Raw genomic sequence first — 15,573 nt, forward strand, 5'->3', positions numbered from 1 at the left:
CTCGCATCACAAAGCAGCCTCATTTACCGCTAATTTCACGATGCTCCTCCAATCTCTTGGCATAACAAGCCGGCTTATGCCACACTTACCAATATTGCCACCAAGGAGCTTATGCAGGCATTTTGTCCAAAACTTTAAAGCACTTCCACAAATATACAAGTAAGCTAAGCAGCGACTCAATAAACGCCCTGAGATAAAACAAAAAAAAAAACAATGGCAAACATCACCTGAGTACTGTTCCTAAGCGTTCAAAACTGAACTTAGCGTGAACTTGAGCCCAAACCCTTTTGTCAGAGAGCATTAAAAGCAAATCCCCAAATGATCCAAACGGCGCCAACTCCATTGAAGCGTTCAGTTTTTGGAACTCCGAAATCAACTGCATACGTTTAGGGGGCCCGCTCTGGTACATAAAGCCCGCCAGGCTTTTTATGGCCAACACGAAAGCTAAACTTTTGCCATGGGAGTCATTCCTTCAAGTCTCTGGCGTGGCTCGTAAAATTTTATGCGTTTTTTGCGCCCGAACGTTTTGGCGTTGAAAATGAAAATTGTTACTACACGATGGCAAAAACATGACCAGAACCAGAACCAGAACAGAAACAGAGCCAGAAACAGAACCAAGCCATTCAAGTCAACTCGAGTGGCGACGAGGACAACAACAACGACCAGGACGACGAGGACGATGACGATGACGATGATGTCGCCTGCCAGACGTGGCACCCATTGAGGGTTGCTGCTGTTGTTGTTGTTTCTTATACTCTGTACCCATTGAAAATGTGGAACAGGGCATAATGCTTTCGTGCAAATGTATGTAATAGGTAGATGGAAGTATCTCTAAGCCCGTTAATGAGCTATGTGATCTGAGGCTGCAATCGATAAAAATCTAAAGTTAAAAAATTTAGTTACCTTATATAAGCCATAATGGTATGTAAGTTCCCGTATAGGATATATATGTTTTTAATATTTCAGTTTTTTGCTATCTCCCCAATCCCTCCGAAATTGTAAAAAACAATTCTTAAAGATTTTTAGGTACCTCAATTGTGCACTGACAATTCCATTAAGATCGGACTATAAAGATCGTGGCAATAAAGAAATACATTTTGCACACAGTACAGCAGTGCACAGTTAAGCAGAGTATCTTCTAGTCGGGCACACTCGAGTAGAGCACTCTTATTTTGTTGCTGTTGCTTTTGTTGTTGCTGATGTTTTGTGTTCGCTTTTTATGACTTTGGGGGTATTTATTTCACTTGAAACGGTACGTAGAACACAGTCGCCTTGCTGCTGGCTGATGTTTCATTTCTGCTCGCTACTCTTCACTCTCTATCGCTCTCCTTTTCTTTCTCTCTCTCTCTCTCTCTCGCTCTCTCTCCCTATTGCCCGTGCGTTAATGAGTCAACACAAAGGCTCAGCTGTTTGGTTAATGCATGTCCTGCCCATCCCGTTGCCACCTTGTTTTTATTTTATATCCCTTTGCCAACACTCGGGGTGGCTTGTTGCCAAGCGTTTTGTTTCAATGTCGCCTTTGTCTGGGCTCAAGTCTTGGCTGTTTGTCTATATAACCGGCGGTTAAATCTCAGCTCAGCTTTAAGACATCGATGGCTTCAAGCACTTCAGCGCTCACCTGTCTTTCCTACCGCCCTTGCCCCGCCCCAAACTCATTTTAGACATTTCATAACTTCCACTGTTCCAGACATTAGCCACGCCGACTGAAACTGTCAGGCGCTTCTGGCAGTTAACCCTCATTTGACGCTAATTAGTTTGCAGCTCTTATTTTGTGTATTTCAATGACCTTTTCGCCTTAGCAGCACTTCCACGAGTGAATTGTCATAATATCTCAGGCTGTGCAAAAGGACATCAGTGCTTTGAGACAGCTGACAATGGGCTAATGTGACTGTGAAGCTAATCTATAGAGATGTTAAGGATTTAAATATCAAAATAATATCTTTGGAAAATAGCATATGAGCTGTCATTGTTTGGACAGGAAGTCCAAGACTAAAGCCTATCTATAACTAAGCTCAAGTTTGCTTTACTTATATAAATTATAATAATATCATTAATAACACAATTAAAACTAATTAAATTGTCAGTTATTTAGTACAAAGCTCAAACCTCTGCCACAAGTAGGGGTATGTTAGTTAGTTTAGTTTAGTTAGAACCTTGGCTATACACTTTTTTTTCCAGTCTGAAATACGACAATTAGGTTTATAAGAATTATATTATTAATTATTTTTTGAATCTTACGTGTCAGAACGTAAACGTTCCTATAAGTTTTGTTTTTGGTTCAGGATTCAATTCTGGTTGTAATTTTTATATTTTTGGCTGGATTTAAGGTTCAAGCTTTGTTTCATAGAAAAATGAAAATGGGAATTTAGGATTCAAATTGGTTTGTCTAAAGCGTGTAGCTTTAATACCTTGCTGCTAGGGCTTCCGGCTCGGAATACTGTATATGTATTTTTACTTTGTATACATTAAAATTGTTCCAAGCATTTGAAATTTATTAATTTAATTTAAGATCAGGTTTCTTCTTGTATATTCGACAATTTCTTCCATTGTCACTTCGCTCGACTGAAATCAGCCGAAAAGTGTGAGGCACTGCTGGAAATTAAGCAAACATAATCTTCTAATAATAATCATAAAGTGGCATCAACGTCAACGAATCGCCAAGCTGGCCCAAAAAGTGACGCTGATTGCCATTGGGGTGGTTATTTTTGGGCCACGCCCCCTTGCCTCGCACAGTTCTCGTAAGGGCGAGGCAAGAAATATGAAATGTTCTCGACATTTTTTTTTATGGCACAGGTTTGACTTACGCAAGTTGAAACTAATTTAATTAAATTTATACGCTCGAGAAAAGCTTTGCAGCCGCGGCGCGTGGCGCAGCCGAAGCTGTGGGGGTTGGTGGGGCGATGGGCGTGGCTGGCTTGTTGCACACTGATTTACTGAAAGTCTGCAGTAGAATATTTTTTACAGCTGAATGAAATAATTAAATTAGTCACCAGTTACGTGTGGGATTTTGTCAAGTTTTGATGAGGGAAGACAACGTTGAGTTTGACTCCAAATTGGTTGGCTGGTTTCCCATCTCGTTATGAGTTGCTGCCGTTGAACATGTTGCTCATGCACCGTCAACTTTTTACCTCTGTACGCGGCTCCAGTTGAACTTACCCCGTTCATAAATGCAGCTGCTCATTTTGCTTGGCCTCAAAACACAATTCGAAAACTTTGTCAAAACTCTGCCACACTAATTGCGCTCCAAATGAAAATGCTATAAAAAGTGGGCCAAGCAATCAAATGTGCAGCCCTAGCCCGCTGCCAACTGACAGGAATATGATTATGCGGCGGGAGGAGTCGGTAACAAATGAGTCTGCGATGTGCTTCAATTATGTGCCAGGAAGTTGGCAGGCGGCTGCAAAACTTTTGCCTTCTGATGAATGCGAAAATATGTTTTCGGCGACTACATAATGAGGCTCTGCTCCTGTGCCCCTCTGCCCCTATGCCAGCCTGCCTGCTCCTTGGTGGAAGCTGCTAGTTGAAGTTTGCCTGCGGCCCATCAATCTGGGGCTTTGTTTTTTTTTGTTTGTTTTGGCAACGAGTTGAGTTTGCAGTCAATTGCCGAGTCACTTAGAGCTCGCATACAAAATGCCTTAATTTTGCGCGTAATTTATTTGCCAAACATTTACTTTTAGCTTGCATAAATTTACTCGGCGTATGCGTAATGTGTAATTTATGTCTGAGCAGGTAAAAGGCATAATAAAGTGCCATAGGTCAGCTGGGGGACACATACATTGTGTGCGGCACACGCGGCGTATGAGTAATGCACATTTTACGCTTCAATTGGCAAAGCCATTTCCACTCACGCTCATACATAATATTAATAAATTGAATGGCATTCTGTATGCTAGTGTGTGTATATATGTGTTTGATATGTAAATGTACAAAAAATAATGTTAAGCTTAGGCTTTTGTTGTTGCAGCTGCCGCAAACATGGCCAAATACATGGGAGGCAACAACAAAAATATTGCGCATACGCCATATGCGCCATGGCTTCATGTATTTTTCAACAATCTCATTTTTGAACATCAGCCATGCAAAACACAGCCCAGAACCATTGCACATACGTTGTCGTTGACGTTGACGTTAAATTTCAGCTGCATTTTGCATTGATTTATTCATGGCCGCAATCAGGCGGGATGCAGGCTGGGACAACACGAGCTAAATGTGTTTGGTTTTCCTCTATGCAGTTGGTTAGCCATCTTTGTTTTGGCTATATAGTTATTTATTGCTATTTTTATTTTACTAATTCCTCATAACTGTCGGCGCCTGAATATGCCTGACAATCAAATTAAAGTCCTTGTTAAGCCAAGTGCAAGTCTAAGATTTTCAGATACCCTGATATAAAAGCTGTGGCTGTGGACTTGTTGAACTTTCGGTCAAACATAGACAGAGGTCTCTGCAGAGTTAGTTGAAAATTTGCAAATACCTAAGTTTATTCAAGTTCCAAAGCGTGTTAGAACCAGCTGATACTAACTTCTAGTCTAGTATTTAAGCCCAGAAATATAAACAAAATTAATTTCTGTGAGTTTAAGAAATTAAAAAATTTTAAGCAATATATAGAGCTAATTTTTAGCTTAATGTACTCTTTTAACTTCTTAATTACTTTGATTAAGCCAAATTCGTTGATATCGGATTATATCGAAGATTTGCCTTATCCTTTTGATGCAACTATAATTATCGCCTCTTTTCATACCAGAACGTCTGTAATTTAAATAATTAAAAAAAAAATTGATCATAGGAAATGCAAATTTTGATTACCATTTTGAACTAAAAATTTAACTAATGTCTCTTTTTTTTCGATGCATAAACAAATTAAAACAGATTTTATAATTTTCGTATATTGATTTTCTTGTATTTAATGATAAGAGTATTATCGATTCGGCTTATCCAAAGGGGTGTGCTTCCTTTTTTTTTGGCACATTTCCTGGGAACTGTTCAATCAGCTTTTGTGCTCAGGCATTTGAAATTCATGGCAGAAAATTTGTACGTGCCAGGAAATGCTAAACAGCCTATTCCTTGGACCCTAGCATTCCACAGCTGCCCGCAATTGGCAAGCAGAAAAAAAGCAGCAGAAAAAAGGCCAGCTCATTGTATATGGTGTAGCTGTGCTTGTTGTTTTTGTTGATTCAAATGCAAATATCGCTTGGCTGGCTGCTTAAGATTTTCGCACGGCAAACTTTTGCGCAACGTAGGCGCCTGAGCCTAGGCAACTTCCGGCCAACTTTAAGCCCCAATAAGCTTAGGCAACTTTACGGTTTATTGCCATGTTGTTTTGCCAGGCGGGCTGTAACCGAAATCGAAACCGAATTCTCAATCCGACATTCAATAGACGCTTATTTTTCAAATCAAGTGAAGTGTGAACGAACGGGCTGCCAAATCGCGGCACTGCTCGAAGGACCGTCAACAAATTTGCCACGCCAAATGAAATGTCTATAAAAAGTAGTTACACAGCATAACAAGGGGCCGGCAGCCCCAATTCAGGACACGACGCCCCAGTTGTAGCTCTGGGGGTGGGAGCAGGTTTTTTTTTGCATACTCTTTAATGCGCATAAGAAGGTTATGCAAAGATTTGTTACAGTTAAAAAAAGACTTTTCGACCCTATACGAAAGATATGCTTATATGGTTGATCGGCAGCTATCGGCATCAGCAGATGCTTCAATTTACATACATATATCTAAAAAAAACATCTAGATCATCAGGAATTTTATGAGCATCAAATGCGGGATCCAGGCTGTCAAGTTTACTATGCACGATTAATAATAATCTAACAAATTAAATATTTAAGGAATAAAAGTAGCAACATTAGGATTATGTAACATTAATTCAGAATAAATAAAAAAGTCAAAATTGGCTACAAAAAAAAAAGGGCAACAAAAAATGAGTAAAATTAAAGTTTTGTGCTTACCAAATTCACATTGTGTGACATGTTGAACATTAAAGAATCATCTGATTCATAGATCAAGCCTTTTTCAAAATGCGCTAAACCGCAACTTTTTAGAGATTTTTCAAGCGCTTTTTGCTGTTTATAAGAGTTGGCGCACACTTTCCGAGATATTGACAATTTCTTTCTTTCAGAAAAGACATTGTAAAATGTTTGCAGAGTATCTCCAAGTCGACTACCATTGGCTGGGAAATTCTTGTGCTATTTGCATTTGGGCTTTGGTCTTATCCATTTTTTTTTTTTCTGAGCCTTGTCGCTTTTTGGGCTAAGCACTTAAAATGATTTCGAGTTTGGGCTTTGCTTTTTATTTATTTGTGTTTATTATTTCATTTAAATGTTTTGTAAACATGCATCAAAGCTTAAAATGCTAGTTATAAATTTTTTACGGCTTACATGCTTATGCCTAGTTTAATGTATTTGATGTAATATGTATGTTTGTATAGAAAAATGATTTATATAATATATGTTTAAAAGTTTTCACGCTAAATTGAAGTTTGGCTTAATTGTTAATTTCAAATTGAAAATACACGCTGTGATTAATTTGTTGTGTATTTTCTGTAATTTTCACAAATATTTTATATATATTTTGCGTATTGCTTACAATTGTTAAGTAATAAAATCAACTTAAGACTAGCATAATCCTATATTCATTGGGTTAGTTTTAAAATATTTCTTGGAATACTTCAAATTGCCAAGACTACGGCTATAAATGCTTCAACTGGTTTAAATGCAAATGTTTGTGGCAGTTTTTATTTACATTTTAGCTGCATATTCTATGCAGCACCACGTATGTAAATACTTTAGAGAAGATATCAATGTTTATGTTTTATACAATTAAAATACATTAACCTTAAGTTGTGATTATGACTACGCATGTTGAACATGCGCCTAGCATTTGAAAATAACTCAGTTCAATGCATCACTTAACCTCGAAAATGTATCAAACTTAACTTAAGCCGGTTTTTATGTATGTATGCATGTATGTACTAAGAGAATACTACAAATTATATTTGGCGTAGTTAGCAAACTGTTTCTGGCTTCAACGTTTACCAACACTAAGTCAGTCATCGGTCTGGCAACGCCGGCGCGCCTACTTCTCAGCACTTTGCATGGCCTTGCTAAGCGCAGCGCCCAACTGACTGAAAGATGGACGTTCTTTGGGATTGGCCAACCAGCAGGAGAGCTGTGGGGCATGCAGAAGAAGCAATTAATAGATAGGACAACAAATTAATTAGCTGTCAATAGTGGAGAAATGCGCCCGCTTGCTTTATACGTACCAATATCTCCTTGAGGCAGTCTGGCGTACCCTCGGCCACGGACCATTCCAGTGTATTGGCCAGTGCACGTTGTACCACCTGCTCGTTGGTTAGATCCTCGTGCGGCAGCTTTGTGGCCTGATTGAAAAGCTCCCACACAACCACACCAAAGGCAAAAATGTCGCTTTTGGTAGTATACTCATCCTCCTGTATGCACTCCGGTGCCAGCCAGCGCACCGGTAGCAGCGTGTTGCGATGCTTGTGATATTCGCGACTGTACTTGTCCTTGCACAGGGCCGGGTAGGCGACTTTAACAATAAATTCACTGGAGATGACGCAGTTGCGAGTGGCCAAATCTCTGTTGGAGAGTTCACGAGTTTAAAATAAAAGCGATTAATTAATCGATTATGACTATTTTAACGATTGATTTATTGGACCTTAAGTTCCCATCAGTCGACAAGAAGTTAAATTCCAGTTGAAAAATGGACTGCAATTTGTCGACAATCTGGCAACGTTAGTACACCTATTTAACGGCCTACACAAGCTGTTTTCTTTAGCAGGGTGGCAGCACTGCAACTGAATACTTTCAAAAAATATTTAGCAGCTAGTTTATCTGGCAGTTAAATTTTTATTACAAAATATATACAGTAAGCCTGTTTTTAGAGAAGGTAAATTGTTTAAACTCTTGCCTAGAGATCCTAACGTAACTAATTTAACTACGATATTTTCTTCTGGTAGATCTTACCTGTGGGTGAAGCGAGCGCGATAGATTGCATCCATGCCGCGGGCTATTTGGTAAGCTACAGCTAGCATCTGGCTGGTGGTTAGTGGCGGTGGTGAGGATGTGGCTGTGGCAGTGTTAACTTTTCCGGCGGTGGCCAATAAAAACTGTTTGAGGTCACCCCAGTCTGTGTACTCCAGCACCATGTAATGTGGATCCTTTTCGCGGCACAGGCCAAACAGTCGAACGACACCCTTGTGCGAGATGGCACGCAGCAAGTCCAGCTGTCGACGGAATTCCTGGCAGGCCTGTTCATCCTTGACCTTATTGAGTGCCTTGACCAGCACCAGTTGATCGGCGGCAGACTCAGCTGGCTCCTGTTCCTGTTGTTCCTCCTCCTTGATTTCCTCAATGTCATCCATGGAGGTCTTGGAGCGTCGCTTCTCATTCAGAGTACTCAAGGTGGTGCTGCCACTCCCGCTGCCGCTGCCATTCTCGCTGTTGCTATGCTGTTTCTCCGTGTCCGCATCCTTGTCGCTTGGCGAAGCGGCTGCCACCAGAGACGCCTTCAGTTTGCCCACAAACACATCACCAAATTCGCCGCGTCCAATTTGAATTAGTTCAGTGAGACCGGAGCGTGGCAGTGCCAGTTGCTCATAAATGTGGGCGGATTTCTTGGAAGCCTTGGACTGCTGACTGCAAGCGGTATCATCGGATTTCTGTGCATCCCCATTGGCTGCACGGGACTTGCTGTGGCCGTTGCGTTGCTGCTTAGACAGGCAGGGCTCCTGCTCATTGCTTTTGCCCGCCTCCGCCTGATCGCCGCCAGCTTCCTTGATGCTGAGCTCATTTAGGCGCGCCTTGCGTGCCTGCCGCCGATAGCGGCACCACAGCATCAGACCCACCACGAGCACTATGTAGGCCAGGGCAACGGTCATTGTGATGAGTACAGCGCGCGTCACAAGGAAACCATCGCCGGCAGACTCTTCCGTAATGAAGCCATCGCCACTGGAGCGCACCAGCAAACGCACCTCCTCCCGCTTGAGGCCTGCACTGTTGCCAATGGTGCAGCCATATTTGCCCTCATCCTCCGCCTGCACATTGCGTATGGCAAGTGTGCCGTTCTCCAGGAAACTGAAACGCTGGCGATCCGTGTTGTTTTCGCTCAGATACTGTAAATCCTTGTCCCATTGTATGGTCGGCTTGGGATCTCCAATGGCCTGGCAGTGAATGACAGCCACGCCTTGCTCGGCCGTTTCGATAGGTCCCACGGGCGCCACACTAAACCTGGGCGCGACCACCACATTTATAGAGACAGTGGCATTTATCTGGCCCTGACTATTGCTGGCCAAGCACGTATAGTTGCCGCGATGCTCGGCGCTAACATTCCTGAATATTAAAGTGCCATTGATGTCATCCACGTGTTCGGGCAGAGAGCCATTCGTCGCATCCTGTGCAGATAAAGTAAAGGTACATGGACTATTACAAACCAATTTCCAAACCCAGTTCGACGCGTTTTCATCTAAAATGCAAAAACCTTGACATGAGCAGGTGTGTCTGTTGACCGAGGGGTGCGTTTGTTTTAGACGAGATGCAAATGAAAAAGCTTTGGTACTTTTTGTTTTTCGCTGGACAATTTTTCCGGCAAATGGACAAACAGTTGTCAAAATTGGTTGCTCCTCGCACAACAGCTGCAAACAATTCGCGAAGAGCGAAGTGGGAAGAGGGCTTGCGAGCTGGTTAGCCAGCTAGACTCAATAGAAGTTTTGCATATGAAATGTTTGTTGATAGAAACGTTTACACAGAGTCGCGTTGCGTTTTTCAATTTGTCAGGTGATCCCAGCCGAGGGCCGAGTGAAAAGATTGAAACTGAAATATTTCAGTGGAGTGGAAGTGACTTGTGACAAGCCATGCGAAGAAGTATTGTTGCACTCGAGCGCAAATAAACGCAAAAAATACTTTTATATTTATGAATATTGGGGAACATTTTATACAAATCATCAGTTATTATGCAAAATTCGATAAACTAGAGATTATATTCAAATTTATTTATTGTTCTTAGCTTTGTCTATTATCTTTGAAAGTGAGCTTGACGGCAACCAGATGAAATGTAATAGCCGGGCAAAGCCGCATAACAATTGCTAGATATAGTAAACAACTTTTACAAAATTGATCACCCGAGAGCTATTGCCAGCTACTTATTTGCATGATGGACTCCGGACACTTATAATTCTCAAAAAGTTATAGCAGCAAAAGGTGGAAAGGTATTTGTTTTACTTCGTACGTTGAATACATTAACCTTTCCACTTATTTGCCGACCATTTGCATGTCGAACCATCGACTACTCACCCTCAACCATTGCACCTGCGGCGTGGGAGTGCCCTGCGCCTTGCAGTGCAGCTTGCCAAGTGAGCCCAGCTCAAGATTCTTAGAGGTTGGCTGCGGCATAAACTTGAGCTGTTCAATGACCTCCAGTGTGCCAGGCGAGGAGTTGACTGCCGCATGCCCCTCCAGCTGTATTTGGCACATGTACTGGCCCGCATCGCTGGCAATTATGCTGTTGAAGCTCATCGTGCCGTTCTGCTTGTGCAGTACCAGTCGTCCATCCTCGCGCAGCAATGTATCTTTCCCATAGTCGAGCGCCAGGCCAGGTATTAGAGTCTCGCCTAGCTCCACGTGTCGCAAGATTTTGCCATCCTTGCGCCAGCGCAACTGGACGCGTTGATTCTGCAGCTCGGCGGGCAGTTCATAGAGGCAGCTCAGGGCTGCCGAGTCGCCCTCCTTGATAATCAGTTTCGCATTGGGTCCCTGAACAATGCGTAGACCTTCGGGCGACGGGGGCAGTGACATTGCCTGATCCATGCCGCCAGAGCCGCCACGCTTGCCGCGACACAAGAAGATTTGCTTGCCCCACGACTCGGGCAACTTCTGGTTCTTCTTTAGCCTGGGCAAGCACTTGGCCACACCAAGCGCACTCGACTGATGCCGATAGACATAGCCCTGTTTGCTCATCACGCGTGCCGCTGCATTGGAGGCAATGCAGCGATAGAGTCCATCATCGGCGTCGCTCGGCTGACGGACGAGCAGTCGATGCTGCTGCAGCTCCACGTTCTGCCAGGTGCTCAGCTTCGCGCTGTCCCGATACCATTCAATATGCAGCGGCTCATCGCCAGAGGCGCCCTCCACATGGCACTTGAGCAGCAGCTCGTTACGATTGCTGCCCAGCAGCTGCACGCTGGCTGAGTCCAGATCTGCAAAAGGAATGTAATCAATAAGTGGCACATCAATAAATTTCATTTATACAGTTAATGCATTCAAGAGCGTGGGCTGATCCTAAGCTTATGGCATATTTAATATTAATTATTGATACTGATAAGAATGAAGTAAACATTTTTTCTTGTATGTATATTGAATTACACCTAATATCTTTGATATGTAAATAATAATATCAGTGTATTTTTGTAGTTTTTGCTTCATGCAGTTTTGCACTCGTCATCGAAATATTTTACAGTGGACAGTTAAGATCTAAATCTTTATTTGTGTATTCTCTTAAAACTCACAAAAAAATTTAAAAAGTAACAGAGATAGAAATAGGCTTAGATAACACACAATAACATTGCTTGAATTATGTTTAGCATGCAAATAAATACATATTGCTCATGTTTTCATTAGAAAATCAATTATTAACGCCTCTTTCAGGCCTTTGTTATGAACGGAACCTCGCAACTTAATCGCATTCCATAAATATGGTTAATATATATCCGCAAGATACATTCGGCTTTAATGCATTTCTTAGTTTGCTGTTTAGCGTGAAATTCGCTTTTTTGTTTCTTGTCCGCTGCATTAAGTGCATTTTATAGTCAGCCTCAACAGGCACGGGCAAAACACGATGCGGCAATCTTTGCTTTTATCGCTGCCTGGTAGCCCATTTGAGGCGCAGAGGAAGCATAAATTGAACTGTCAGTCAGTTGCTAGGGTCGGACTCGTCGTACCCTCCACTCTGGATTTATGTAAATACTTCGCAGCTCTGCATATGTCTACAAGCAGAAGGTGCTCCAGACGGGAATGGCCGACCAAGCGCTGGCCTGTAACGAGCGACTAGGCGAAATGTGTTCTTTAAATTTTGTAGGCTTGAATGGGAGTTCCAAAAGTTTGGATATATCAAAGCCCCAGGCTGTATTTCCAAAAATGTTTTGAATGTGGGAAAATTATGCAGGCCTTCGTAAAGTATCTCGAGTATGTATATGTTAAATTTTATATCTAGAGCAGTATTTAGTTTCGTGTCATGTTCAAATATTATCAACTTAAGATCGATGCTTACCGATTTCGTGGAAATGAAGTGAGCTACTACCTGCTACACATATTTTTGCGCAATATCGTTATACCCATTTTTACACATATTCCATAGGTACAGGGTATACAAAGAGGAAACTTTTTTTCGCATGGCCCAGACGGCCAAACGGCTTGGTGGGGTACTAAATGTGAACGAAAAGCGAACGGTACTTGGCAACAATTGCAGCATGAGAAAAAATTTTGTGGCAATCGCATAAAAAGAAGAATGTGCCATGCACGGCTCCAGGTTGAAATAATATTTTAGGGCGCGCTACTGGGCGTGGCATTTGGCTTAAGGCACGTATTTAATAATCTAGCCCCATGCTAGGTGTAATATCTACAGTAAATATGTGCACATTGCGAAAAGATCCAGTTGCATTTAGCAGGCTTCGAATAGTTAATTAAATATAGAACTCTAATATCAGATTTCCAACCTATTGAGTTCTTCGCACAGCAAAGTCTCTACAAGATATTATTGAGTAAATAGAATTATATATTTGCATGAGCATAAAGAACTAGTTAAAAAACGAATGTTAAAGGTTGTATAAATATATATTGTATCTTACAGAAACTTTTTAATATATAAAGTATTTCTTTTTTTATGTACCTCTCTCTGTGAATAAGAGTAGTGCTCGCCTAGCACTCTTAGAATAAGCCAAAGTATCTATGAGATACTTTTGTATCTGTTGCCCGTATCTAAGCAAATTATAGATACAAATAATCAAATTTCATAAAAACTGAAATTATAACGCAAATGATTTGGCGCATATGCTCTGAACAATTGAGCCATGCCAGTATTTCCGGCGATCTAATTCTCATTTTCTCCTATCGGATACGGACTATAATAAGTAGTCTTCAAATGTAAAAGCACAGCTGTGCACTTCATTTTCATGGGCTCTTGTTTGGTTTTCCATTAGATACTTTTTGCATGTGTGCCCCAAACGCTGCGCTGTCTAAGTGCCAATTAGTTCACTCTGCTGCCAATTTTGGCCGTAACATACACGTAAAGTTATTGCCGCTGGGCAACGTGGCCAAGCCAAAGTATCTGTCAGTATATTGTCGCCAGCCGACGTGCCACTACACACACACACACACAGACAGACAAAGCAACAAACAAACTTTTGACACTTCCTCGACGGAGCTGTGGAAGCCGAGACGTCACAGCAATGTTTATTGAGTTGTTGCTGTCGCTGCAAGTTGTTGTTCTTGTTTGTTTTTTCTGTGCCACCAAATAAGTATCTACAAATATTTAGAAGTATTTCTCGCGCTGCCTGCCGCTCTGCTGAGACAAACAAAATCAAAGCCTAAACAAGATTTATGTGCATATGTAAATTTTCTAACGCGCCCTCCAAACCGCAGGCAACACGGAAATAGGCCCAAACCCCAGTTCCAGACCCCGGCCGAAACCTGGAGCTGGGCTCGCTGGAACTGGCAAACATTCAGATAGGCAAAGCATAATATCCATAAAACATATATCAACCATTTGGCAGGGCGGCATCGGAGGTAGCGGGCAGGTTCATTTTGTTCTTGGGCATACAAAATATTTGTATGGATAAAATTGTATACTTTATAAAATTTATGACGGAGTCATAAGTAAGAGATAGAAGTCAAAACGCAAATAAGCAAATACACAAAACATGACAGAAGTAATTTTCATTTAATAATATATCTACAATCCAATGGTTATATTATTATTATTATTATTAAGATTAACTATAATACATTTATTATTTAAATAATAGTATGGTTAATTACCACCAAAAACACGCTAGCGTCCAGGCCTTCAGCTCTAAGCCTACAATTTAGAATTATGTTTGAGCTTAACAATTGTCAGAAAATTCATGTTTCCGGCTAAGGCGAACTTTAAAAGAAAGCCTGGAGCCAGGCTATGGGAAATATGAGGAGCTTCCAACTGTAAATCAAACAAGAGTAATGGACACCAAGTCGCTTAGTAAGATTCGTCTCATTGGGCTAATGCATGTTCCGTCAGCAGCAAACACCAGCAACAACCCGATGGGTGCATCTGTTAACACCTACAGCCGATGCGCAGTAGGAGGGGCTGCTACTGCTGGTGAAGGCGACCATCAGTCACACGTTGCATGCAACGTTGAATGGGGGAACTGGCAGACAACCGAGGCGGCGAGGTTGTTAATATAAAATCAACGGTTACAACGACTCCCAAGTAAACTAATTGGTTGAAACTTTGCTGAAGGAGCTGGCGTGTTATTCGCCAATTACCTAGATTTTTGCTTAAAAGCAACCAGCTGTAGCTAACTCCGGAGGTGCGATTCTACCCCTTTTTTTTACAGTGCATGATTTGCAAGACGTTCTGGAAGACACGTTTAACCTTTCTGTTGTAATGGATGAATGTCCGATAGTTAAATAATAGTTTTGCCAAAAAGCTTGCCAAACTTGCCAAATATTCTACTTATACTGCATTAGATGGGTTGTGATATATAAAGAAAATTAATTTTCATTTAGACATTTATTTGTTTGAATTTGTTTATGAAAGGGAAAATAATTCATTGTATGTACATATATCAAAAAGTCTACATGACACAAACAACACGCTAATCATCTTCTTCAGATGAGTTGCAACTGTCTTCACTTTCATCATCCTTCAGATTCATCTTGCTTATAAGCCCCTCAAGGCTGTCATCCTTAAATTTCTCCACATTTTCCAAAAAGTTGTGGTTTGCTTTGCACTGACCGATGATGAACTTGAAGTCGTCATTTTTTTCCAGACTGATCGGATTACCGATCAGTATCAGCAACACCTTAGCACGGGAGAGGAGCACGTTGATCCGACGTGGATCAGACAGGAAGCGTGTGCTCTTAAAGGAGCTCACCAGCGATGCAATAACAATCGGTTTTTCACGTCCCTGATAGCTCTCCACAGTGCCAACTTCAACATTCGGATGCCCTCTTAAACAAAGCATACGCTTCACAAGATTGCGTTGGGCCAAATATGGAGTCACGACGCCAATGTCCCCTTGATCGATCCTTACGTCACCAAGTCCCTCCTTGAGCAAGCTCATCACATACCAGCAGACCACCATTGCCTCCAGTTTATTGAAGCTACTGGTAGAATTAGTTTCGCTCTGCATGGCGCCCTGTGTAGCTTGGAATAAAATGGGAAACTTTCCATTTGGCAGCAAGTTCCACTTGGCGGCTTGGTTAACCTGTGATAGTGGGGCCATTGCCAATAGCTCATTTTTGTAATATAGCTTGTTGTAGATACCAACAATCTCGGGATGGGCTCGGAAGTTGCGTCGCA

General features: G+C 41.7%; 1 protein-coding gene across 1 annotated transcript in view; it reads right to left on the bottom strand.

Annotated features, from left to right (window-relative positions):
• Positions 1 to 6,345: 6,345 nt before the first annotated feature.
• LOC115757815 (tyrosine-protein kinase-like otk) overlaps positions 6,346 to 15,573 on the bottom strand; it is a 29,043-nt gene continuing 19,815 nt past the window's right edge. Inside the window, exons 4-7 of the mRNA XM_030698237.1 lie at positions 10,314 to 11,215; positions 7,989 to 9,415; positions 7,265 to 7,601; positions 6,346 to 7,170 (exon numbers count right to left, since the gene is read on the bottom strand). Coding sequence (XP_030554097.1) covers positions 7,078 to 7,170; positions 7,265 to 7,601; positions 7,989 to 9,415; positions 10,314 to 11,215 — 2,759 coding nt within the window. The 3' untranslated portion in view covers positions 6,346 to 7,077. The remainder of the gene's footprint in view (positions 7,171 to 7,264; positions 7,602 to 7,988; positions 9,416 to 10,313; positions 11,216 to 15,573) is intronic.

This window comes from Drosophila novamexicana, unplaced genomic scaffold (genome assembly GCF_003285875.2).
Source record: "Drosophila novamexicana strain 15010-1031.04,08,12 unplaced genomic scaffold, DnovRS2.1 tig00000121-arrow-pilon, whole genome shotgun sequence".
Lineage (NCBI taxonomy): Eukaryota > Metazoa > Arthropoda > Insecta > Diptera > Drosophilidae > Drosophila > Drosophila novamexicana.